General features: G+C 40.2%; 1 protein-coding gene across 3 annotated transcripts in view; it reads right to left on the reverse strand.

Annotated features, from left to right (window-relative positions):
- The window catches only part of FBN1 (fibrillin 1), a 242,553-nt gene that overhangs the window by 37,567 nt on the left and 177,375 nt on the right, over nucleotides 1-27,611 (reverse strand). The window contains exons 39-47 of one of the 3 annotated variants that reach the window (XM_053593723.1): nucleotides 26,408-26,476; nucleotides 26,186-26,311; nucleotides 24,884-25,006; nucleotides 16,988-17,146; nucleotides 13,920-13,991; nucleotides 10,361-10,486; nucleotides 7,437-7,559; nucleotides 3,604-3,729; nucleotides 1,446-1,562 (exon numbers count right to left, since the gene is read on the reverse strand). In XM_053593723.1, the coding sequence (XP_053449698.1) occupies nucleotides 1,446-1,562; nucleotides 3,604-3,729; nucleotides 7,437-7,559; nucleotides 10,361-10,486; nucleotides 13,920-13,991; nucleotides 16,988-17,146; nucleotides 24,884-25,006; nucleotides 26,186-26,311; nucleotides 26,408-26,476 (1,041 nt within the window). Of the gene's footprint in view, nucleotides 1-1,445; nucleotides 1,563-3,603; nucleotides 3,730-7,436; nucleotides 7,560-10,360; nucleotides 10,487-12,018; nucleotides 12,949-12,969; nucleotides 13,484-13,919; nucleotides 13,992-16,987; nucleotides 17,147-24,883; nucleotides 25,007-26,185; nucleotides 26,312-26,407; nucleotides 26,477-27,611 lie in introns of those variants that run through there. The other 2 variants (XM_053593726.1, XM_053593725.1) reach the window with 2 other exon arrangements.

A 27,611-nucleotide genomic window follows, 5' to 3' on the forward strand; every position in this document is an offset into this window, starting at 1 on the left:
TTTCAGAGGCGTTTGCTGGCTCAGCCAAACATAAGAAATTCCAATAAAGATCTATGATAGTTTTTAATAGTAGAGTGGCTTTGAGAACCTATGCAAACTTGATAAAGTTACATTATTATATTAGAGATTGATAATTTATATTCACATTTTATATCAGTTTTATCTTGATCTTACTTCAGATTTTATTTTTAAAAGCTGAAACTGATTTACCAACACCTAATTCAGCTAAAGACATTATTTACTATTCTTGCAATTAGAAGGATTTAAATTAGCCTATAACACAATAAAATAAAAAGAAAAGTTGGTTTGTAAGGACCAAGTTAACTCCATTTTGTTAAAACTAACTTTATCTTGTCCCTCAGCCTTCATTTTGCAGCTGCATACCAAAGGCGTTAAGCAAACTGCTTCCTTCCCCACCCCCCCATCCTTGCCCCATGATCTGCGCCCTTGCACAGCATCTGCTCCGAGCGATAGCAACACTCTCCCAGACAGCCAAGGACAAGTACTGCTCAGTCCCCTAGACCCCCTATCAGCTCGCCCCAGAGGCTCACCTCACACCCCCTCCCTTTTTTTTTTTGCTTTCTGTACCCTTAAAAACCTCCCTCCTTTTTGAGATCGGGGCTTCTCTGCTCTCTTGCTGTGCCAGGACCAGGAAGCCCAGGCTCAAGCTTGTAAATAAACAACCTTTTGCTTTTGCATCGGACTTGGTCTCCGGGTGATTTATGTGGGGGATCCCACGACTTGGGCACAACAGGTTCACTACTCTTGTCTAGCATCTTTTACAAGGGGGATTTTATAGATTCAATAATTTATTTTTTTTAATGGAGGCTACAGTGAAACTTCTAGATAAGAAGGTTCATGTTATTCATTAATTATGTAATTTCCATACAAAAATTGCTGTTGTATATTTTAGTTATAGTAGTCCCCCCCACCCCCTTTATGATTTCACTTTCCAGAGTTTCAGTTGCCTGAACCTGAGGTCCACTGTGATCTAAAAATAGGAGAGTTTAGTATAATAAGATATTTTGAGAGAGAGAGGCCACATTCATATAACATTTATTACAGTATATTATTATAAATGTTCTATTTTTTCATTAGTTATTGTTACTAATCTCTTCCCATGCCTAATTTATAAATTAAACTTTATTGTAGGTATATATGTACATAAATAGGAAAAAACAGTATAAACAGGGTTTGGTACTATCTGTAGATTCCAGATATCCACTTAGGGTCCTGGAATGTATCCCCTGCAGTTAAGGAGGGGACTACCACAATATATTTGATGTTATATTTGACACATTATATTTGACAAGTTCTATAACCAATTGTTATGCATAAGATAGCATATATTAAAAAAAGACAACTAGAGCATAGGAGAGGGCACTGACCACAAAGAACACAGATGAACAGACTTCCTCAGGGGAAGTACTACTTGGCATACACACCTATACAGTCATTGTTGTGAGACAGGATGAAACCATGATTGCAGCGGCAGTTGAAGGAACCAATGGTATTCCGGCAAGTTCCATTCCCACAGGCATCTCTTTCACACTCATTGATATCTAGTAGGAAGAAAGGCCGTGGAGAAATAAAATTACTAATGGAAAAAGCAGTGACATGGTTACTAGGGTTAAAGAGCATTGTGGAGTTTACAAAGTCTCTCACGGAGGCTGAGAACTTCTTGAAGTTGGTATTAGCCTCACCAGTGGAAGCTCACTGTGAGAAACCAGCAGAGGCAGGAGACTAACCAAACCTCGGGAATAAACCCTGTCCTCAGCTGGCAGGAGAAAGGAAAGCAAACTAAGGACACGAGGCCTGAATGAGCATTATTTTATCCTATTTACTTCCAGAATTATCCTCCATCGCCACTCTTCTCAAATATTTCCACTTGAAAATGGAAAAAATTCTGCGTGCATCTGGGTTGCCACCTTGGGCGAATTTCAATCTTTAAGATTCTCACTCCAGTTTACTGAAAAGCACTGACTTACCCAGCTTTACGCCACAATCAGTCAACAAAGTAACACAGCTTTTCTAGCTCCTCTGCCCTTGTAGGCATCTTTCCCAATCACCGCTAAAAGCACAGGACAACTCCATCAATGACGAATCACTCTTCTAAACTATCTCACTGTGTTGGCGCTTAATTTGGTCTTCTCGCACACTCCTGCATCGTTACCTGGCTTTTTACTGGTCTATGACTTTTCTCTTAGACTCTTTTGTAAAATTTTTCTGGCATCTTACATGTCTTTACATCTTGTCACTGTAGCTAGCATCTTTCCAGCTGCCTAGAAATGTGTACCTACACACCATATTAAGGAGGATGTAAAAACTTTAAATGAAACAAAGTCGATACTCTTGGTCTGAAAGAATGAGGTAGGCAAGGGGCAAAAGGAGAGAGAGAGTGGAAGGTAACACCTGAGGATAGCAAAATTAGAATTGGGATTTCCTTTCCTTTACATTTGGGACGTAAAGATAAATTATCTGTGGTCCAGAATCAGGAAGCAATTGCTGATCCAAACAGACTCTACAGCAGCGGTTCTCAACCTGTGTCGCAACCCCTTTGTAACAGTGAAAATACATCATGGCACTAGGAAGGTTGAGAACCACTGCTCTAGAGTGTGTGTGTGTGTGTGTGTGTGTGTGTGTTGTTGGAGACCACATCCAAGTGAGTCACTGCCAACAATCACGAGTTTTTGTCTTGATTCATTTTTAGCCAGGCTGGTGAAGATCTTTGGGAGGGCAGGTTCTTTTTTAGGGGGGGTTCTGCAAGATTGAGATGGATGAAAGAGAAACTTGGGCAAAGTCTCATGGCTATGTAAGGGTTAGCTGCCCAGTGATGTGCAGGACTAATTATACTCCTTTAATGAAAACTTGTTATTACTCTGGAGAAAACTAAAACTTTATGAAAATGTTTGTACTCGGGATGAACATTACAGTCAAAGGCAAGCACTTTAAAAGGAACTCTAGTAATTCTTCCAGCTCTAAAACTGACTCATGTTCCTGAAATCCCCCAAAGACTTAATGGATATTGCTTCAAAACAGAAAAAGGATCCTAGTGAGAAAATGGTCAGTTACATGTTTGAAGTTTGATGTTTATTCTAAACCAGCATCCTGACAGTTTTGAAATCAAGGAAGAGATTTAAAATCGTGAGTTCTTTTTCCCCTAGAAAAAAAAATGATTCTTAACTTTTTTTTGACTCTGTATGATCTGTAAATTTACCTTTGAGAATCTGGTACAAATGGCAGACTGTTCTCAAAATATGCTCATTCTCACACTCAGAAGCAAACCCACATGAATATTACGTAAGAATAGTAGGCCATCGACATTAGCAAAAATTGTTTTTCTTACTGTATTTCTCAACTTCCCCCTTAGTCAAAAGTTTTTCTAAACTGACAGGCAAATGAATATCAAGAAAAAGGTTTGTTATGTTCAGACTGCCAGAAATTAAATAGGATATCACTGTTGTGCACCTGCCTGTGTTTTTATTTGGTAAATAGCAAAATAACTACTAAAAGACTTAGTATTAAATTTTACCCGTATTCAGATGGCAATGAATTTTTCAATAGCATATTGGAAAAAAAATAAAATGGTGATTACATACTTACCCAAGCACATGGTTTGGTCAGCATTTGTTTTAAAACCAGTGTGGCAAAGGCAATAAAAGCTCCCAACTGTGTCGATACACTGTCCATGGCTACATATATTGGGGATTTCTTGACATTCATTGCGATCTGTAAATAAAAACATCTTAAGCATCTTAAAGGGAGACTTAGAAGACAAAATCTAATTAAATAATTTACTTCCAAGTATTAGGAGTAATCTTAGCTCTAAACTAAATTAGTAAAATGGATGTTAGCATTATATTTATTTTTGCCCCCAAACTGGTTAATACTTACACTGATTTACTAGGCATATTCAGAGTATGTTAACAATACATGAAATGATGAAAAATAGGGAAGGAATCAAAAAATGAAAGATAAAAAAGACTTAGAAGTAGAATGGAGGAGAAAATCTCAAGCCAGGAGGCTTTTCTGTTTGATTTTCTGCCTATACAGCATCACAGACTATGGAATCAATTGAAGTATTTTGTCTAGTTAAGATTTACAACATAGATATTTCACAGCCTTCTTTGGAAATTTACACCAAAATCAAATAAATCCTGTTGCTAAGATTAAGTCTTTTTTTTTTAATGGACAACCCACATTGCTTCTTGTTCTTCAAACTGCACCTGTTTTGTCTTATTCCTAAAACCTTTCCTTCCATCTTATCCAAGACTTCATGCCCACACAAGGCTCCTGTCAGCACACGACAATCCTGATGATGTCACTTTCTTTTTGTTTACATTCCCTTGAAGAAAAGCCCCCTCCTCTTGCTTCTGCCAGTCTTTAAGCTCTAAATTATATTTATCCTCACCTGCCTCTTTGTCGCTTTCCTGAATTCTGATTTCTGAGGGCAGAATTTAATGCGTGAATTCACAAAATGACATGATTACATGCCTAAGAATGTCTCCAATTTTTTAAAGTTTTCAAGACTACGTGTAGAGCAACTGTGATTGTAAGAGCACTGTGCTGTCACAGAGGAAAATAAATAGAGTGGCCACTTTGCTGTTGATGCTCTAGAGCACACAGCATCCTGCTCGTAAGTGAATAATCCAGACTCACTGGTCTCCTGCCCTATCTTCTAAGTGCACAGCCATTGGGAATGGGCACTTTCTGGTGCACAGAGCAACCTAAACTGTCCGAGAACAGTTACCTGCTTTGCTTCACATATTCAGGTTGCCACTCTATTGCTGCCTCCTATTTACTAGAGCTAATGGGTCACTTTACCATTTAACAGTCCCAAGTGAGGTTAACTGTGTCAGTAAGAGAAGTTGGGATACAGCAACGTAGGAGTTACCGCTAGCCCACACAGAAATTCTAGTAAATAAACTAAGTGCTCCCGCTTGAGAAAACAGATTTAAAATGAGCAAACTGCTTCCTAGAATAGGCAGAGGAAACTGATTTCCATTCCAAAGTTTATGAAGGGAGCTGAACTTCATAAAGTTCATAAAGTTTATGGTTGCCCAAACCTTTGGCACCTGCAGATAGCCATCCAGACACCTGGATCTGGGAATAGGCAGGAGAACAGGTCTGTTTTACCTCTGGGTCACACAAGGAAGCAGAGGGCATAAAGGATCTCTCTAGCAAAGAACTGTCTTTCCTCTGTGGTCCTACTTCATGATGGTTTTTAAAAAATGAAATATGGAGTACTTTGAGGTTCTATTGGTGAAACAGAAAGTTAACAGTTCTAGAGAACTTAGTTGTAAAGTTTTCACTTTGTCTGCGATCAGAAAACTAGGTTACTGTAAGCACCAGGATTTAACCCCCCTGGAGATTCTATGTGAGGTCAGATTAGGAGGTATGAACAGGCTGCTGGGGGAAAAAACCTAGTCGGCAGAGAGAGAGGAGACCACGACCATGGAAGAGGTGGCTATGAAAAAAAAGCGTCTCTTGCCTTTAGTTGGGGAAGACATTTCAGAAGGGGCTGCATTTGCTCTGGCTGACCCAGCCATGGAGGCCACCCCAGCGTCCCGAGCTTGGATGTCTAACTGTTCCCAGGGATCTCTCAGCAACAGTGTGGGTGCTACGGCCAGATGTGACTTGAGGTGTGAAATGACGTGTTTGTGAATTCAGCTAAAAATCTTATCACTGAGAGAAAGTTTTAGTTCTTTCCATTTTAAATGCAGGCTGAGAAGAGTACTTTGCAACATGCCTGAAAAATGCTAAGTACAGGATACTATTTAAAGATATTTTAAAAGATTTAAAAAGTGAGACCTAAATGAAGACATTTCCAGAATGAAGTCTTTAACCCTGGAGGCCGAATAGTTGCAAAACTCAAGTACATTCCTTTTCTTCTGATGATTTCAATGAACGGGAGAAATTGAGCTTTTGGCTACAAATAACTTTTGCCCATAACACTTACTGCTGGTAAGGCCAGATGCATTTTATGTAAGTTCATGTTCCACCAAAAAAACGTTGAAGAGCTTAAGCTCCAGCAGGTTAAGGCTGGGTGTCCTGTCTTGATCTATAAATAGCTCTGTCCTACTTCTTACGTGAGTGTAAAATGGTGTGAAACGACACATTCTATATTATCAGCAATTATTTATTTTGCCTGGAATTATTTCACCCAGTTCCAAGGAAATATAAATTACGAGCAAAATGCAGGGAAGTGATATCCACGCCAAGTTCCACTAGGGTATTGTGGTTCATATCAGAGACGTCCCTACTTTTCCTGTCCTGTATTTTTAATACACGGATAACAACAGCCCTGTTGACAAAATACTAAATACTTGCACATGTTCCTTGAAACTCAACAAAACAAGTCTTGGTTCTCAAAGTGATTTTTTTGTTCTGCTATTACACCCTCTTCCCACCAAGGCCTCATAAAACAATGCAAAATACCCGACAGAGAGAAGTGAACTTCCTACCACTTAATCACTGGTAGGCAAGGAAATCCAAGGAAAATCTGACCATGTTCTCCTGTGTTGTTTCATTCACTAGCGCATAAAATACCCAGGAAACTCTCTGTGAAATGAGCCATAAGCAAAATAACATATTCTTCCTGACCTCTCTGCTAAATTCTAATAATTCACAATTACTTAAAAACTTGCAAGAAAATCATTCCTAGGTACTATATGGCTCCTGGGCTGAAATACCAGTGTTAAATTTTCATACCAATGTCTACAAGATACCATCAGAGACTGAACTTTATCATCCATTTAAGTTGGTAACACACCCAACCTTCTTATTTCTACCACATCCCTGACAAAAGCCAACAACAACAACAACAAAAATCTAACCTCTTGGGAACACGGTTTCTCATTTACTGTAAGTGACTTATAGCTAATAATAGGCTTTTAATGTGTGCTGTGGGCTTTTGAGATGTTTGGGAAGAAAAGTGATATTGCTTGTTTTGTTTGTTCAGTTTATGCAGGTTAATCTGACTCATCTGAGGAGAGTTTCAGTATCCAGATTTGGGGTATATGGTCAAGAAGGTGAAAAGCTCATCTGCCTTAGAGGGGTTCTGTGGAAGGAAAAAAAAAACTTACTTGATTCCAAATACTGGTTATAAGAGAGAGAAGGAGAGAGAGAATATGTATACTTGTGTATGTGTGCAGGGGTGGGTGTTTGTAGGCAAGGCAACAGATAGGCAAATATGAAATCTACTCATGTAAGTGGTTTAGTTCTTGTTTTGCAAACATCTCATCTATAAAGAGAGGAAAAAGCTAAATGGTGAAGCATTTTAACAATTTTCTTTTTTGATAATTTAGTTACTATAGTTCATCAATCTAAATCTTAACTCACATATTCTTCAGCCTATCTCAAAAGAAATGAGGGTCCCTGAACTTGGTGAAGATGACCTGCAGGGTGGGCACACCCGGCCAGGGGGCTCTACATACCATTGCACTGTCCCGTGGAGGTGAAGCGGTAGCCCGGCTTACAATCGCAGCGGTAGCTGCCCGCGGTGTTGATGCACTCGGCGTTGCGCTGGCACACCGGGCCATTCTGACACTCATCAATGTCTGCAATCACAAGAGGGAGTTTAATTCGAAGGAGAACAGAATCTGGTGTCCAGTCACTGAAGCCTCACACATGAAAACGAGTGTCTATTTTCTTATTTTGATGAGACAATATGAATGTTTATGCAGTTTTATTAATTATTGCTAGAATTTGGAAGACCAAGATGTCTGTGGATAGGTGAATGGATAAGTAAGTTATGGTACGTCTAGACAATAGAATATTACTTAATATTACAAGAAATGACCTATCAAGCCATGAAAAGACATGAAAGAAACTTAAATGCATATTACTAAGTGAAAAAAGCCAATCTGAAAACGCAGTGTATTGTATGATTCTAAACACATGGCATTCTGGAAAAGGCAAAACTGTGGAGACAGTGAAAAGATCAGTGGTTGCCAGGAGTTGGGGAGGGGAAACACAGAGGCTTTGTAAGGCAGTGGAAATACACTATGATACCATAATGGTAGATACAGGTCATTATAAATTTGTCCAAACTCATAAAATATACAACATCAAGAGTGAATCCTGATGTAAACTATGGACTTTGGGCAATAATGATGGGTCAATGTAAGTTCTTCAATTATAACAAATATAACACTCCGGGACAGGGGTTGTTGATAACAGGGGAGGCTATGTGTGTGGGAGTAGTGAGTATCTGAGATTTCTGTACCTTCCTCTTAGTTTTGCTATGAACCTAAAATTGAAAATAAAGTTTTATTTATTTTTTTTTTTAGTAAAAAGAGAACAGAAGACTAAAAATTCATTATCTAAATTTTCCATGTTAGTAATATTATTTATAAATTCAAGTACTTGATTCATGAGGACGTATGGACTCTAAAGATGCGCATGTCTAAAAAAAGTTATGAACTCTTGGCTAGGGCCATGACTTGATATAGATACAGACTCCTAGCCCAGGAAGCCTTGTATTTGCTCAAAGCCCAAGACTGCTTTGGTCTGGAAAGTTGTATGACCTATAGAGTAGAATGTCTCAAGCCTTAATGTCTGTATGAATCACTTGAGATCTTGTTAAAATGCAGATTCTGACTCAGCACACCTAGGGTTACAATATACCCAAGTGCCACGTCACTCACTAGGTCTGCCTGCTCTGAACTGAAGGTGCATAGAAACATAGGAGATAGATTGTGCCACTGGAGAAGCCAAATGATGTCAAGGACAAGCATTCCTGTGATATAACAGCTGAAAATTATGCAGACATGGGGGGAGCAGATGTATGAAGGCTCCCTAAATCACTTCTGGAATCCACTCCAATTTCAGCGAATTGAATCCTCTTTCAATGTCAGCTGAGGCATATATTAAATAATCCACCTTCATTTTCTGATTCTGAGAGCTAGGAGTATGCTGGAAAGCAACTGATCTTAGATTAAACTCTCACCTGGAAGATGGATAGTCTGCATAACAGAAACCAAACATTAGAGTACCCAGTCATCTCAATACCCCCTGACTGTTGCCCCTACTGTTGCACTGGTACAGCCATGTGTTCTCAGTCTCATGGATACAGCAAGGTCTAGTTGATGTGGTGCTCATGGGTACCTTGCTTATGGGCTCTGGCCAAGGGCTATTGCTTCAGCAAATATAAATAGCAAAGAGGTACCTGGATAAAGTAATCATCAAAGGGATCTCTGAATGAAAAAGATGGGGAACTGGCCTGAGAAGGTGGCAGGCATCCTGAGGCTTGTGTGAGAGGAGAAGGGTGTGGCTATGAGGAAGGCGGGCATCTCTACCACCATAAGAGTACCTGCCACGGGCTCCTTTCTCCTCCCCCAATACCCACACTTCCTCTCTAGGTACCTGCTCCTAGATGCCTTCCCAATGCTCAGGGACTGGGGCCAAGGTCTGACTTGCTTTCTCCTTGGGAAGGCTCAGACTGGCAACCACCCCATTCCCGCTATTGGCCATAGTAACCAGAACCCTGGTGAGAAGAACTTAACAAGTACATGCTTAGGACAATAAATTTATTCATGCTATAAACTGGTTGTCTCAAGTTTATTAAAAAAAGGGTTTTCTTAATATTAAAATGTTGACATATGTGCTATAAGACATACTCTAAGAGTAACAGCCCTTTCAAACATAATGAAAAATTCTGGTATGGGCCCTAAGTTTAAGTATTAAGCAGAAAATTATTCCAGTGATCCTAGGGCACATGGTATATTTAATAACCAGTAATATCCCTTTTACTTAAATGTAAAAGAATACTATCTTTCCCAGATGTAGGAAAAAATATGAAGTGCTATAAGGAATGCTCAGGATCACAGTACATACACATGGCAACAGGAGGTAACTTGAAAATGAAAAAAGTACCCTTTGCATGCATGCCAACATTCTTCATATAAAATCAAATTTGCTATTCTTGCCATTTGGAATTCTCTCATACGTTTGGAATATTTGCATTAACCTTGTTTTCACTTGGGAGTAGCAAAGTCTCCATTTGGAAGAGAACATGATTGTGCGAGTCAACTCAAGATGACAGTCCACTCATGTTCACTTTCAAGCAATGTGAAAAAAAAAAGTGATCTGACACACCAAGGAACTCAAAGCTTTTTCATATCAGCTGGGAAATCTAATGCATTGTGTGTTGGGGGAAGGGGGCTGGGGCATGCCCATCCTGGTTTTTCCACTGGGAGTTAGCGTATTCTTTTGTATGAAATTCCATGTTGGCCCATGCCCTTCGCTATTTCTAGAGCTTGATACTGTTCCGGAATGTCTGTGAAACTTGACAAGTGTGGTAAAGTGGCTCATGAGTTGGGCCATTTCTGGATTTGACAAAGTCACAACATCCACTTACCTTCACAAACCAACAACTTGTCATTATAGAAGAATCCCACTGGACATTCACATCGGAAGCTGCCAACCATGTTAATGCAGACTCCATTTTCACAGACTCCTGGGATCTCCCGGCATTCATCAATATCTAGAAACAGAGCAGTCACCTGTGAGTGACAGTACAGCCCCTGATCCTCGGTTAGGGTAAGACAGGAAAGCATGTGTGTCTGTGTGCACAGTGCGGGTGGGGGTGATAGGAAGAGGGAATGCCAATGAATAGTAACCTGAGATAACTAAACCACTTTCCAGATTCACCAGTCTACCTAAATTTTGGTTTTGTTTCAGAATGTCAACTTTTTACAGGTACAGCCATCCTTGTATCTACTGGGTAGATAGACAGATATATCAAATGAGAATAAAAGTGATCTCCGAGTGTAAATAGCTCCTCCACCCCAAGTGTGCTGTGGTATTTAGTGAAAATGGAAAAGTATTCTGGTGAAGAACAGAGGAGAAGCCCACAGTCACAGAGAACTCTGATCTTTCACATTCGTTTTCATGGCTTTAGAAAGGAGGAAGGTCAGGTGTGGGGATGTTAAGCTGGGCCAGGGCTGGCTGTGAAGATGAGGTCAGCATGGACGACGGACTGCTGCAGGGGAGTGTGTGCTTCCAGCGGCAGAGGCTGGCCTGGGCTCTGTCCTTACAACTCCACATGGCAGACAGTAATTCAAATCTGTTAAGAACCAATGTCTGGAAGTGAGTTGGTGAGGATTAAAATAGGAACAAAGTCAGAGTGAGAGCAGTGCCAGAAGCTGGACTGCTAATGCAGGGCTGGCCAGTTGTGCAAGGAGGCTTTGAGCAGGCCTGGCCTCCTCACCAGCCTGGCCTGGTCCCATCTTCTGTCTTACCTTCTCTGCACTCCTGACCATTGAAGTGCCCTCTAGTATGACAGGAGTAATACTAATGTGAATTATAATAGTATTAATAGCATCTCCCTTGCACAAGCCTGGTGTATTTCTCAAACCTTTAACCTGTCTTTATTCACTGAGTTATCACAGCCACCCTATGAGATGCTCTAGGTACTATGACTATCCTCACTACCCAGGTGATGCAACTGAGGCCAGGTGAGAGAATGTAATGTGCTGAGACCACCAGCCAGTGAGTGAGTGGCAAGGCCAAACTTGACGCTAGGACTCTGCTAATAGGCAATCCTTCCTCCTTTATGTTGTCCTACATCACTCTAACACAGTCTTCACAGACCTGTTACCAACTCGCTTGCTATCCTGGAGGGTCCCTCCATCTTGGCAGAGTTCGACAAAACAGGGGGCATATGTAAAGTCTAGGTCTATAATCACAAGTCTTCCCAATTCAGTAGGTTTCTGTTACTATTGTTGAGATACTTTACTTATTACAGACAGGAGCCAAAGGGAGTCAGGGACTCTCTTTGCATAAGTTGTAGGAAAATGGCCACAGACTCGAGGGGAGCCTCCAAGACAGTGGTTCTCAACCTTCCTAATGCATGGCCCTTTAATACAGTTACTGTGGGTCGTGACCCACAGGTTGAGAACTGCTGCTACAAGAGGTGCTGTAGTTTTAGAAGAATCACACTTGTAAACCAACCTGATTTAAAGGAGAAATTTGACAGACTCTACATTTATTTTTTTTTTAAAGGGTTTGATTTTGTTTGCAGGCAAACTAATCAGTTTATTGGCAAACAACGAAAAGAACAGCAACAACCAGCTCAGAATCCAAAAAGTATGCATGGCAATTTTGAACACGGGCAATTATGTTTTTAGATTTTTCATACTTTTGTCATTTGTGTTGTTAAAAAGCCATGTGAAGTAACACCACAACTATGTTTCACCAGCAAACAGAAAACCAATTCAGAGGTCATTTGTTCAGTATGGGTTAAAACATGAAATATTATATTCACATTTATGCATTTTAAACATAAGTGCTGAATATTATCAGGTTTAACAAAATAGACTGAGTCAAATTTCCAGCCATTGTTAGGAATAAAATAGCAAAAGGATATATAAAAAATTGTATTTTTTCTTGTCTGTGTTTTATTTGAACTTCAACTTGCAGACGTTTATATTTTAAGACAATATTGAGAAATGTGCTATAGTTTTAACCTTATACACATGGACTCCACATGCCAACAATCTTAAGATCGTCCAAAAGGAGAGTATAAAGCTTAAATAAAACACGTTTTGAGTCATCTAAATATTTATCATGGTGGAATTTGGTAACAATAAGTATATTGCTAAATATCAGATTTCTAGTTTTCAAGAGCTAGAGGCAAAGTCAGCTATGAGTCACGCCTGGGTTCTGGGCCCAGCTCTGTTATTAATTAGCTAGGTGGCCTTGGGTGAGTCCCTTCCCCTCTCTGGGCCTCTGTCTCCTCCTGTGTGAAGCAAGGCATTTGGACTAGATGATGTCTGAGGCCTTTCCAGCTCTTCTAGCAGACGATGCTCGTGCTGTTTTGAGTCCCTGCTTACTGCCAGCCTTGGAGGGCAGCCTTGCTGGGGTACAAGCCTGGTCCGTCCACGGAGAACCATTACTATTAGAGACCACTTATCTTCCAATTACAGATTCTGAAGACTGAAGGATCTGTTTTGGGAAGGGGAAAAACAAAGCAGCTAGGGCCAGGTGTTTCATGCCAATGTCATTTAGCGGTTTTTCTTTCCAAACCATGAAGTTTCTTTGGACGTTGACTAGACTGTGGAGTCATATGGATTTGGCACTATACAGGAGCCAGGCTGATTGCTGGACCAGACTCTTGTTTTCTTAAACAAGGTCACTGGAAAGGTTGATATGGATTTCAGTTTACTTATTAGGAATAAGGTGGAACAAAGCAAGTGGCGATGTTTGCTGCTAGACACAAGCGCTCAGCCTGAAGAGGGCATCTAAGGATACATATAAATCACGCCGGGGAAGAACTCTGAGAATGCAGTCGTCTTCCATCTGCTTTTATGTTACTTGGTTTTCAACCACAAGGACATTGCCTACACTGGCTGGATGCTGTGCAGTACTTCTGAATCTTGCACAAGCATCTCCACTGTCACGGTCGCTGTTTCAGTTACCAGATGAGGCCTCACATGGAAAGGAGTTTTACTTCGCATCTGAAATTCCCAAAGCGGATGATCTGGGGAGATTCCACGTGAGATAAAATAGGAGCTTTATGTGAACAACTTACATGAAAGGATTGGTGTGAAAAATCATATTAAACTCGGTCCTCGTCAGAAGAAGGAGTGGGAAATCGAATGGCAGCTGGCCCTGCTCCCAGAATCTCCCCCTTTGTTGATGCCTAGGGTTGGTTTCACTAAGCTTGATTGTAATTTTCTGAAAAGCTTTCCAGTCTCCTTAATCATAAGCAAGAAATGCTGGTGCCAATGAGGTGGAGCGACCCAGGGTGCTCGCACAGTTTGCTTCAAACAAGAATCGGTGTCTCTATAAAGCTAAAGGCATTGTTTAACAAATTTTCCTTCCAAGAAAAAAAAAAGCAAATAAAGAAAATAATGGTGTGTGCTCCTTTTCTTAACACAAAAACAGAAAGTTCTGACAACACTGTCATAACTTACCCACAGGCAAACCAGTGTAGATGTCGATGACAAAGCCTGGCCTCTGGCTTCCACAGAGTGTGGCAAATTCATCTGCAATGATTACAAAGGTGTTAGGGGTGGAGGTGGGCACCGAAGAGCAATGACTGGCCTGCAAGTCATTACTCAGTAAGCATTTTTGAAAGGTGTTTGTTTGTATTTTGAATAATTTAATATAAAAAGTAAATGTGAAAATTCCTTCTGATGTAAACTTGGCTGTAAGATGAATATAGGAAGAAAAATGCCCTCATGCTGACATGACAATGCAGGAAAAGGTCTCCACAACACATGCCATTTCTTCATTTGTGCTTGCCTGGAGAAGTTTGAATTTCAATGTGAACACTGTTCAGCTCTGAACCCATAGACAGGCAAGAGTGCCTCTCTCTCCTCTGCAGTCAGAGATCTAGGGTTTGAGGAAATTTTGCAAAAGCCATTTCCTCAATAGTGTGAGGGAGACCGTAGAAAATCTAGCCACGTTCTTGACATGAAGTCAATCTATGCCTAATTTGGGTCAACCAACCAACTTTCAACATTTCTTCAATTTTTGGAGCTGGATTTCATTGGGTACAACTTTCCCATATTTTCTGCCTTTCCCTCTCTCCCTTTGGGTCTGTCTTCCTCTTGACTGAATTAATCAAACTTGACAGATAATAAAGGATGAACTGAATGCTATTGGTGGTCCCTTCTTATTCCAGGATTCTGTAATTCCAGATCATGTCTGTAACTGGGATAATATAATCAATGTAAGCTTAAGATAGCTATTGCCTTATTGGCCACACTTAGTGAAAATTAGTAAAAAATTTCTCGAAGTATTTTAATCAAAATATAGAATGTCATTCACCTAGTGCTTTATTTCCTTAATCTACGGATGCCCACTTCCAACAAGTGTAATGCCAGCTGGCGTTGGTCATCTACAGAAATTACAGAGACTCCTAAAATATACATAGATTTCATATTGAAGGAGATTCTATGTCTAGATTTGGTGAGTATTCAACATGAAGAAGGAATCTTGCATTTTATACAAGAGCATATAGATTTTTAAAACTCAGAAAGTCATTTATGAAAACAAATGTTGGTCTATACCAAGGGTGTCCAAAGTGGTCTCCCAAAGAGTGTGCAATGAATCCATCAGGGGAAAAAAGAAAATACCGGGATTTCCATCTATCTCTGGAAAACCGAATCTTTAAGAAAGTTTCTTTCGTGTGTGTATTTCATATTAGAATAGTTCACAAAATAATAAAAGCACTTTTCAATATAATTGAAAATACACTTAATATTCACATGTATTTCACATGTAAACACACACATCATGTACATATATACGCCCAGATATTTTACTAATCAGTATGTATAATCAAAACTTTTAAAGGCCATTGTTCAAGACTAGGGGTCAGCAAACTTTTTCTTAAATGGCCGGAGAGTAAATATTTTAGGCTTTGCAAGTGGTATAGTCTCTGTCAAAACCATTCAAACTTTCTTATGAACAATATGTAAATAAATTAGTATGTTCATGTTCTAATAAAATTTCAGTTATGGGCACCAAAATTTGGAGTTCATGTAACTTTCATGTTATGAAATATTATTCTAATTTTTTCAAGCCATTTAACATATAAAAATAATTCTTAGCATGCAGGCTATTCAAAAACAAGTGGTGGGCTGGATTTGGTCTACAGGCTGCTGTTTGTCAAACCCTGATCTAGAAACATTTTGCAGGGTAAAGGTAAATCAGAATTGTAAGCAGGGTTTATGACTTTATTTCTGGAGTCAACATTGGATGGAATGGTACATTTTATGAAAAAATAATTTTCTGCTACACGGACAATCAAGTAATGCCACACATAGATTTGATGGGAATGAGGTAGAATTTCCTCGTCAGAATACCCCAATCAGTATCTTGCCTGGCAGTTTTGTTTAATGCAGACCATAACACTGGTAAACAATGCCATCATAATGAATGTGATACATATCAGACATACACTGTACGCTATGAGCACACTGTGCCAGAGTCTCACTTCATTTACTCAAAGGATATAATTTAGATTTTTTTGTTAGACAAAAAACATACAGTGTCTTTCTCTCTATCTATATAAAGGAAGAAACTTTTCTTGGATCTCAGTATCAAGAACACTTGCACTTAACTGTTGAGGTTGCTTTAAGATAGTTGAGAATCTTCTACTAGATTGTATTTCCTTTTTCATAAGAGCTGCTTGCAAGTTTGCAGCTAAAGTTATTGCTCATCTCTGGCAAATGTGTAGGAATTCCTGGCTTACTCTCTGTGTATTAGCCTTGTTGTTGCTCTAACTTTCTGACTCTTGTTTGCCATTTCCCCTTATGCTTACTTCTTATTTTACATGCCTTTAAATTTTTTTTGGAACGAGACTAGTTTTATTTTATTTTATTTTGGGGGGGATAAAGTCGTATTTTGTCACCTGGCTAGAGTGCTCACAGCAACTTCAAACTCCTAGCCTTAAGTGATCTTCCTGCCTCAGCTTCCCAAGTAGCTGGAAATACAGGCATGCACTACAATGCCTAGCTAGTTTTTCTATTTTTCAGTAGAGACAGTGCCTCACTGTTGCTCAGACTGGTCTCAAACTCCTGAGCTCAAGGGACCCTTCCATCTCGGCCTCCCAGATTGCTGGGATTACAGGAGTGAGTCACCATGCCCAGCCTAGACTAGGTTAAAATAAATAAAAACAATAGGAACTATGGTTCACCCATTTGTCACATTGGTTTGGTTAATGTTTCCAGTCTTTTAGTTACAGGGAGAACTCAGTAACAATGATAACAATGTTCACAGCTGATATTTTTATGATATGTTGAGTCTATAAGCCTGGTTATGTAGGAGGTATAAATTAGAAAGCAAATTCTATGACTTAATTTTCAGTTAGAAGGAACAGATCAAGTGTGAATTTAAACAGCTGCCTTTGTGTGTCATTTTTTCCTTATGAAGATACAAAATGCACACTTTTCTTCCTAAGACTGATTTCTTCCAACAATTCATGGGTAATTTATCAACTGATATTTTTGGTAATGGTGAAACTAAAATCCACCTGTGCTCGGGATGGGACACTGTTCACAGGGCTTATTCCAGGCCCGGCCAATGTTGTAGGAACAGCAGCACATCTTCTTGGTCATGTTGAACAGCAGTTCCCCATCACAGGTCTGGTTATCAGCATAGTAGTTTCTGTAGCACAAGCTTCTTCTCATATCTAGAAGAACAAAAGGGTTGGTGATACCATGGGGGAAATCACAACAGATTTCTAAGTGGATACTCAAAGAGCAAAGTTGCTTTTGAATTACAGTACAACTTGACTTTGGTAAGGGCAGAAAAAACCCTGCTCTTATAGAACTTTCTAGCTACCTATACCGCCCACAAGAAGGACTTTGGTAAATGTAGCCTCTGGCATTTTGTGGAACTAAAATCAGAACTAAATCATTTTGTAGCTGCAGCATTAATAAACTTGAAACAATTCTCTGCCCAGTCTCCTAGCAACAATTCTCCACTGCTCTCTGGCAGCGAGTTTCTCATTTCCGACTCATGATGTTTTAATACTGTATGTCAGCACTGTAAACATAATTGTATAAAGATACACCCAAAAGAGGCGGAGACAAGATGGCTAACTGAAGCTAGCTTTCCACAGAGGCTCCTGTCCAGAAGGACAGTTAAAGGACAGAAATTTAGCAAGTATCCTGGTGGATTAGAGCTGCACCAAGAGAGAAGGTTGAAGAATGCACATCAACCCCGCCAAGGCGAGCTGCGACCCCAAAGATACAAACAAAAGGTACAAAATCCATCACCAAGCGGACAGGAGTCCCCTGCCCCAGGAGAATGGCTTGGAGTGCCCCACAAACAAAGGAGCAGAGTTCAAAGGTCCTCCCACTACACTCCACAGGAGAGACCCTTTAAAAACTGGATCTAACTCCCCTTCTAGGGTGCCGGCATTCTCCTGCCAGGCATAAAACTGTATATATTCTCTACCTGCAATTCTGAGCTCCCAGCACTCCCCTCTACTCTCACTCTGAGGTCTGGAGGCCTGACCCCCAGGAGTCCAGATTCTTGGGTGATTTCTCGAGGGGTGTGGACAGGACCTAGACTGCAGCTGGTCGGTGCTGATTCTGTGGCACAGGAGTGAGGAAAGGACGGTTGGCTGAGAGGGAACCACACCAGAGTGGCGGTGCCCAGAGGCACAGAGCAGTAGCCATTATTGGCAACAATAGGGCTCACTCCTGGATATTTCAAAGCCACAACCCCTGTCTCCCTGGGCAACCAGAGGAGTCTGGGCATCTTCTCAGGTGGCAACCACCGTGGAACAGATCTGGGACGGAAATGCAGGCCCCCTGAGTAAAGGATTTGCCTGAGGTGGTACCGGCCTGAGTGGAGTACGGGGACTAGAAAATGCACGCGCAGAGCCGGGAAATTTCCAGGGCAGGGCTGACCAAGAGGACTGCTTTACTGAGCCTAAGAAGCACCCGGCCCTCAGTGGATCATCAGCCTATAGACAAAGGAAGACAGGAGGCTAGAACTGACAGCTAATCGAATACAAACCTGCAGGAGTAAAGACAGGGCCTGAAGCGCAGGCTCTGGGAACTCAAAACAGTTTCTCTTCTGCAGGGGAATTTAGCAGGGACAGAAACAAATTCCCGCAAAGTTGTTCTGTTCTGTTCTGTCAGTAACATCAATCAGGGGCGGGGCTGGAACTGAGTGAACACCCCCCAGCCTCCATCAAGTGCCCGAGGTTGTCAGGCCTCACCTCCCCCTGCTGGATAGAGGCAGAGCGCAGCAGCCTGGCTGAGCAGATATAGATTTCCTTGTGACTCAGGCAGGTGCAAACCCCTGGATTATCTGTTCACTGGGTCACAGCCCTGCAGGGCTATCAGTGACTGAGTGTGACAGAGGTGCAAGGTGGGGAAGGAGGTATCAACCTTCCCAGACTAATCTATTTGCTGGGTGGGCCCTCCTGACTTCACAGAACTCCGGAGCAAGTCATATCTGAGTTGTCACCAGACCCCTGCGATCCAGCTGCCAGAGACCTTTTAAACTCTCCCACCTGAAACAGGTGCTGACTGAGACAATTGATTTGGACCTTTTGAACTGAGCCAATCGCCTGAGGATTATTCAAGTGGTGCCCTGTGTGTGTGGTTGTAGGAAGGTTTGATTTTCCTTTTCCAATTGTTGCCTGGGGGTGGGGGTGGGGTGGGGTGACTTAATTGCTGGTATTTCTCCACAGCTGAGACTTCAACCCAGAGTATAACTGTTTCACTAGTGTTGGACAGAGACCAGCTGAAAACAAGACAGAACCGCTTAGCCTCACCACACCAAACAGGTCCCCAGTTTCTCAGGCCATAGCACTGTACAGGTCCTCAACAAAGCTCCAGGGGAAAAATCAAATGGTGTAAAATAATCATGGGGCGGAATCAGCAGAAAAACTCTGGTAACATGAATAACCAGAATAGATCAACCCCGCCCCCCCCAAGGAAAGATATGGCAGATGTAACTGAAGATCACATTCACAAGCAGCTGGCCGAGATGTCAGAAATCGAATTCAGAATTTGGATTGCAAACAAGATTAATAGAATGGAGGAAAATTTGGAATTAGAAATTCGAGGAGCAATTCAAAAGTTGGAATTAGAAATTTGAGGAGAAATTCAAAAGTTGTCTCAAGAATTTAATGAAATTAAAGACAAAACCACCAAAGATTTTGATGGACTGAAGCAAGAATTTGCAGCTCTCAGAAATCTGAAAAATACAGTAGAATCCCTTAGTAACAGAGTGGAGCAGGCAGAAGAAAGGATTTCTGACATTGAAGACAAAGCCTTTGAACGCTCCCAAACTCTCAAAGAGGAAGAGAAATGGAGAGCAAAAACGGATCATTCTCTCAGAGAGCTCTGGGATAATTCAAAGAAGGCTAATATCCACCTCATTGGAATCCCTCAAGGTGATGAAGTGGCCTCGCAAGGCACAGAGGCCCTTCTCCATGAAATTATGAAAGAGAATTTTCCAGACATGCCAAAGATTCTCAAATTCAGATAACAGACAGTTTCAGAACCCCAGCACGACTCAATCCAAATAAGACATCCCCCAGGCATATCATAATTAACTTCACTGAAGTTAATATGAAGGAGAAAATTCTGAAAGCAGCCAGACATAAGAAATCCATTACCTACAAAGGGAAGAATATTAGAATGACTGCAGATCTCTCTGCTGAAACTTTTCAAGCCAGAAGAGGGTGGTCATCGACTTTTAATCTCCTAAAGCAAAGTAACTTTCAACCCCGGATCCTGTATCCAGTTAAACTGAGTTTCATTTATGATGGAGAAATTAAATACTTTAATGACATTCATATATTGAAGAAATTTGCTATAACCAAACCAGCTCTTCAGGATATTCTCAGACCTATCCTCCATAATGACCAGCCCAATCCTCTACCACAAAAGTAAACTCACTCAGAAACTTTTGATCAAAGTCCAACTTCCACAGTGGCGAAAGGATTAAAAATGTCCACTGGACTTTCGAAAAACTTGATACCCAACATTTTACCAGACTTATCAATATTCTCCATTAATGTGAACAGCTTAAACTGTCCTCTAAAGAGGCACAGGTTAGCTGACTGGATACAAAAACTCAGGCCAGATATTTGTTGCATACAACAGTCACATCTTACCTTAAAAGATAAATATAGACTCAGGGTGAAAGGATGGCCATCCATATTTCAGGCAAATGGTAATCAGAAAAAAGCAGGTGATGCAATTCTATTTGCAGATACAATAGGCTTTAAACCAACAAAAGTAAGGAAGGATAAGAATGGTCACTTCATATTTGTTAAGGGTAATACTCAATGTGATGAGATTTCAATTATTAATATTTATGTACCCAACCAGAATGTGCCCCAATTTATAAGAGAAACTCTAACAGACATGAGCAACTTGATTTCCTCCAGCTCTGTAATAGTCAGAGATTTCAACACTCCTTTGGCAGTATTGGAAAGATCCTCCAATAAGCTGAGCAAAGAAATTTTAGATTTAAACCTAACCATACAACCTTTGGATTTAGCAGACATCTACAGAACATTTCATCCCAACAAAACTCAATATACATACTTCTCATCAGCTCATGGAACATACTCCAAAAACGATCACATCTTAGGCCACAAGTCTAACCTCAGTAAATTTAAAGGAATAGAAATTATTCCTTGCATCTTCTCGGACCATGGAATAAAAGTTGAACTCAGTAATAACAGGAATCTGCATACTCATACAAAAACATGGAAGTTAAATAACCTTACGCTGAATGATAGCTGGGTCACAGATGAGATTAAGAAGGAAATCGCCAAATTTTTGGAACAAAACGACAATGAAGACACGAATTATCAGAACCTCTGGGATACTGCAAAGGCAGTCCTAAGAGGGAAATTTATAGCACTGCAAGCCTTCCTCAAGAAAACCGAAAGAGAAGAAGTTAACAACTTAATGGGACATCTCAAGCAACTGGAAAAGGAAGAACATTCCAACCCCAAACCCAGTAGAAGAAAAGAAATAACCAAAATTAGAGCAGAATTAAATGAAATTGAAAACAAAAGAATTACACAACAGATCAATAAATCAAAAAGTTGGTTTTTTGAAAAGGTCAATAAAATAGATAAACCTTTGGCCAACCTAACTAGGAAAAAAACGAGTAAAATCTCTAATCTCATCAATCAGAAACGACAAAGATGAAACAACAACAGACTCCTCAGAAATTCAAAAAATCCTTAATGAATATTACAAGAAATTTTACTCTCACAAATATGAAAATCTGAAGGAAATTGACCAATACTTGGAAGCACGTCACCTTCCAAGACTTAGCCAGAATCAAGTGAAAATGTTGAACAGGCCATTATCAAGTTCTGAAATAGCATCAACCATACAAAATCTCCCTAAAAAGAAAAGCCTGGGACCAGATTGCTTCACATCAGAATTCTACCAAACCTTTAAAGAGGAACTAGTACCTATATTACTCAACTTGTTCCAAAATGTAGAAAAAGAAGGAAGACTACCCAACATGTTCTATGAAGCAAACATCACCCTGATCCCCAAACTAGGAGAAGACCCAACAAGAAAAGAAAATTATAGACCAATATCACTAATGAATATAGATGCAAAAATATTCAACAAGATCCTAGCAAACAGAATCCAGCAACACATCAAACAAATTTTACATCATGAACAAGTCGGTTTTATCCCACGGTCTCAAGGCTGGTTCAATCTCCATAAATCTATAAGTATAATTCAGCACATAAACAAATTAAAAACCAAAGACCATATGATTCTCTCATTGATGCAGAAAAAGCTTTTGATAATATCAGCATCCCTTCATGATCAGAACACTTAAGAAAATTGGTATAGAAGGGACATTTCTTAAACTGATAGAGGCCATGTACAGCAAACCCACAGCTAATATCGTATTGAATGGAGTTAAATTGAAATCATTTCCACTCAGATCAGGAACCAGACTAGGCTGCCCATTGTCCCCACTGCTCTTTAGCATTGTAATGGAACTTTTAGCCATCGCAAAAAATTAGGGAAGAAAAGGCGATCAAGGGTATCCATATAGGGTCAGAATAGATCAAACATTCGCTCTTCACAGATGATCTGATTATATATCTGGAAAACACCAGAGGTTCTACTACAAAACTCTTAAAAGTGATCAAGGAATACAGCAGCATCTCAGGTTACAAAATCAACATTCATAAATTGGTAGCCTTTATATATACCAACAATAGTCAAGCTGAAAAAACAGTTAAGGACTCTATTCCATTCATAGTAGTGCCAAAGAAGATGAAATATTTGGGAGTTTATCTAACAAAGGACGTGAAAGATCTCTATAAAGAGAACTATGAATCTCGAAGAAAAGAAATAGCTGAAAATGTTAACAAATGGAAAAACATACCATTCTCATGGCTGGGAAGAATCAACATTGTTAAAATGTCCATACTACCCAAAGCAATATACAATTTTAATGCAATCCCTATTAAAGCTCCACTGTCATACTTTAAAGATCTTGAAAAAATAATACTTCGTTTTATATGGAATCAGAAAAAACCTTGAATAGCCAAGACATTACTCAGAAATAAAAACAAAGCGGGAGGAATCACACTACCAGACCTCAGACTATACTATAAATAGATAGTGATCAAAACAGCATGGTACTGGCACAAAAACAGAGAAGTAGATGTCTGGAACAGAATAAAGAACCAAGAAATAAATCCAGCTACTTACTGTTATTTGATCTTTGACAAGCCAATTAAAAACATTCAGTGGGGAAAAGATTCCCTATTTAACAAATGGTGCTGGAAGAACTGGCTGGCAACCTGTAGAAGACTGAAACTGGACCCACACCTTTCACCATTAACTAAGATAGATTCTCACTAGATTAAAGATTTAAACTTAAGACATGAAACTATAAAAATACTAGAAGAGAGTGCAAGGAAAACCCTTGAAGAAATTGGTTTGGGCGAGTATTTTATGAGGAGGACCCCCTGGGCAATTGAAGCAGCTTCAAAAATACGCTACTGGGACCTGTTCAAACTAAAAAGCTTCTGCACAGCCAAGAACACAGTAAGTAAAGCAAGCAAACAGCTCTCAGAATGGGAGAAGATATTTGCAGGTTTTGTCTCCGACAAAGGTTTAATAACCAGAATCCACAGAGAACTCAAACGTATAAGCAAGAAAAGAACAAGTGATCCCATCGCAGGCTGGGCAAGAGACTTGAAGAGGAACTTCTATAAAGAAGACAGGTGCCTGGCCTACAGACATATGAAAAAATGCTCGTCATCTTTAATCATCAGAGAAATGCAAATCAAAACTACTTTGAGATATCATCTAACTCCAGTAAGATTAGCTCATATCACAAAATCCCAAGACCAGAGACGTTGGCGTGGATGTGGAGAAAAGGGAACACTTCTACACTGCTGGTGGGAATGCAAATTAATACATTCCTTTTGGAAAGATGTTTGGAGAACACTTAGAGATCTAAAAATAGATCTGCCATTCAATCCTATAATTCGTCTACTAGGTATATACCCAGAAGACCAAAAATCACATTATATTATAATAAAGATATTTGTACCAGAATGTTCATTGCAGCCCAATTCATAATTGCTAAGTCATGGAAAAAGCCCAAGTGCCCATCGATCCACAAATGGATTAATAAATTGTGATATATGCACACCATGGAATATTATGCAGCCTTAAAGAAAGATGGAGACTTTACCTCTTTCATGTTTACATGGATGGAGCTGGAACATATTCTTAGTAAAGTATCTCAAGAATGGAAGAAAAAGTATCCAATGTACTCAGCCCTACTATGAAACTAATTTATGGCTTTCACATGAAAGCTATAACCCAGTTATAACCTAAGTATGGGGGAAGTGGGAGAAGGAGGGGAAGGAGGGGGGAGAATGGGCAGAGGGAGGGTGATTGGTGGGATTACACCTGTGGTGCATCTTACAAAGGTACATGTGAAACTTAGTAAATGTAGAATATAAGTGTCTTAACACAATAAATAAGAAAATGCCAGAAAGGCTATATTAACTAGTCTGATGAAAATGTGTCAAATGGTCTATAAAACCAGTGTATGGTGCCCCATGATCGCATTAATGTACACAGCTATGATTTCATAATAATAATAACAAAAAAGAAAAAAAAAGATACACCCAACAGTCAAACAAAAGAAGTACTATTAAACTGTTGTTTGGGATTTTCCAACATTACATTGGAAAAAAAACTCCCAACCACCCACACGAGGTGGTGAAAAAATGCCAGGCTTATGGGCTATCTGAGAGTAGGCTCTTACCAGATGGTGACGGATGGCAGCCCTCAGCCTGAGGAGTAACAGAACACTGAGCACTAACCGCTGGACTAGGCAGCTCTTTTCCTCTCATGCACAACTGAGAAAAGCTTGGACTTACCCATGCAATTATTTCCCCCGTTCACTTGCATGTAGTCTGGAGGACAAATACAGGTGTAGTTGCCAACAGTGTTATAACATGTCCCCGGACCGCAGATTCCAGGGGTCTCACATTCATTCACATCTATAATCCAAAGAAAAAAATTGTACGTGAATATGAAAACTTGACTCTTTGGAATGGCCTGATACTTGGTGTCAACATAAATGTTTGTCAAGAGAGAGGAAATCCACCAGGCACTTTGAAATCCAGATGGAAAGAATAGGTATTAGGTTCATCAGTGGTGTGCCTTTGTGCAAATGTTTGCACTTTCAGGAAAGAAGGTTCCAGAAAAGGAACACTTGTCTTCTTAGATGGAGGCATATGTATCATAAATGATAGTGAGTCTCCTAATAAATGAGTACATAAAATCGTCAAAGGCATGCAGAGATGGAAATGTGGAGAAATTAAAATCTTCAAATATTGTTCAGAAAGACAATTCTATGCCTTACATGTTTGCAAGCTCCACAGAAGAATATGATGTTTCTTGAAGCCCTTGACAACTGGCCTTGTGAATCTGCACTGGTGAGGCAGCGTGAAAGCCCCCCTGTCAAGCACAGGGCTTGATGCTAGTTGGTCTTTGTTAACTCCACAGGTCTCAGGGCTGCATCACACACACTGTGATGTTCAACTGATACTCTGAGGAAATCCCCATCTAAGTGTGACCTAGTGAGCCTTTTGGAGAGCGAAGGGAATGTTCCTTGCATGGAGTACAAGGAGGTCTCTCAATAACTGTGTAATTCCTGTACGTAGGTGAAAACGACCTCTCTCATCCTAGTCTACGCCCCAAGTGACCTTTCTAGTAAAACAGGATGAGCAGTGGCCACCACTTACAAAGCCAAAGGGCTGCCTTCCAGGAGAAGCTCATTTAAATGCATCAGTACAGATGGTAAGTCGTCAGGAATGAGAGAAGCCCAGAACCGCCCTAAATATGGACATTACTGAAACGGGACCTGCGCTGCTTTAATGAAAAATGGCTTTTCTGAAGAGCATGGAAAACTCTTGTAGGCATTCATGGGCTTATGGCCCAGAATAATACAACTTTACTTTTCTCAGGGAAAGAGGGAGATTTAGGACTTACTGGAATTGACATAATTTCAGTGACATCAGTGCAAGTTGCTACCTGTGTAACGTATTTACCTACGTCCACGTTTAGACCATTGTGCTGTAGTGCTAAATTCTCAGTTTTCCTGACAACTGTATGCTGTTTTTTGACATCAGCTCTTAATAGCTGAAAGAACTTATCATCCTGGAGTGGACATTTACCATCACACACTCGGGTATCTTCATTCAGGTAGTAGCCTGTAGGACAGCGACACTGGAAACTACCAAAGGTGTTGATGCACTTCCCTCCCTGGCACAGCCCAGGGAGCTCCTGACACTCGTCAATATCTGTCAAAATGAAAACAAAAGCATTTCTTCAGTATTGTAAATAAACCCAAGTAAATTCAAAATGTGTGCACTTCCAGATGAAGGAGACAGAATTACCTTCCAGTATGACAGTGATAGGATTTGGTCGAAAACCTTCTCCTCCAGGACAAAGGATTTTGTACTCCGCTATTGAAACAAAACATTCAAATTGAGCTCTTTTGAGTAAAAAATTTGTAGAAATAGTCTTCCTGGAGAGAAATACTGACATATCTAACAGAAAATATTTATTTTCAGGAATCTTCAGCGTTACTCTGCCCACCTGAAGCAAGTTAATACCTTTGCGTACATTTGTCATTAGCAAACAACTTTTCATGTATGTGCCAAACGTGAGGGCTTTCTTTCCAGTCTTTGAACTGTCCAGATACTCTCCTGACCTTTAGTCCTGGTGAACTATCTCCATCTCCACTTTATTTTGAAGATTTTTCTCTCATTCTTTATTTTCTGACCCACTCTGTCTCCATTTTTATGTTTTGCTGAGCCTTCCTATGAATTACAGCCTCTCTGAATAACTTTAATCAGAACATTTTCAAACCCCTTTCCGAACAGAGCCTTAGGAAAAGCTGTTCTGTCTTGGTTCCCATCCCATTTCTCTCCTTAATGACTAGATCTTTCTTGCCCTGCTGTTTCTACCAGTGGCAATACTGAATCTCCTGGTTTCCGAAAGCAATTTTCTACAATGTCCTTGGTTCTCCCCCATTAATTCTCTCTCACCATCCTGGGAACCCTAAGATCAGTTCTCTCCCAACCATCATCTTCCTCAATCTGATAATCCCTATCCTGGCTTTCTGAAATTATATGTATACTATATATAGATATGGGTGTGTGTGTGTGTGTGTGTGTGTACGTGTGTGTATTCCAGTTCTAACTCTGATCTAGATTTGGGGTAGGGTGGATGTCTATTGTTTTGCTAATCATTATCCATCTATAGAGCTGTTTCCAATTATATACTGTATCTTGGTCTGCCTCTTTCAACCTCAGTAAAATTAACTGTTCTCCTCTTTTATTTTTCTCTTCTCTTTCTGTAATCATCCGCTCTTTTTGATTCTCTTCTTCATGTCACACCTTTCTCAAAGGCCCAATTCAAAAGTGCACAAAGTCCCTACCCTTGCGTAGGCTGAACCTCCTGACCTCCCTTTCTGAAGAGAAGAGGAAGGAGGGCCTGCCAAGCATACACCCCTGAGCACGCGCCCCTGGGCTGGGTGCTCAGTGTGAGGGATTTCGTTTAATCCCACAAGGTATTTCATGAATGCTAAGTACCCTG

This window comes from Nycticebus coucang, chromosome 6, assembly GCF_027406575.1.
Source record: "Nycticebus coucang isolate mNycCou1 chromosome 6, mNycCou1.pri, whole genome shotgun sequence".
NCBI classification, from domain to species: Eukaryota; Metazoa; Chordata; class Mammalia; order Primates; family Lorisidae; genus Nycticebus; species Nycticebus coucang.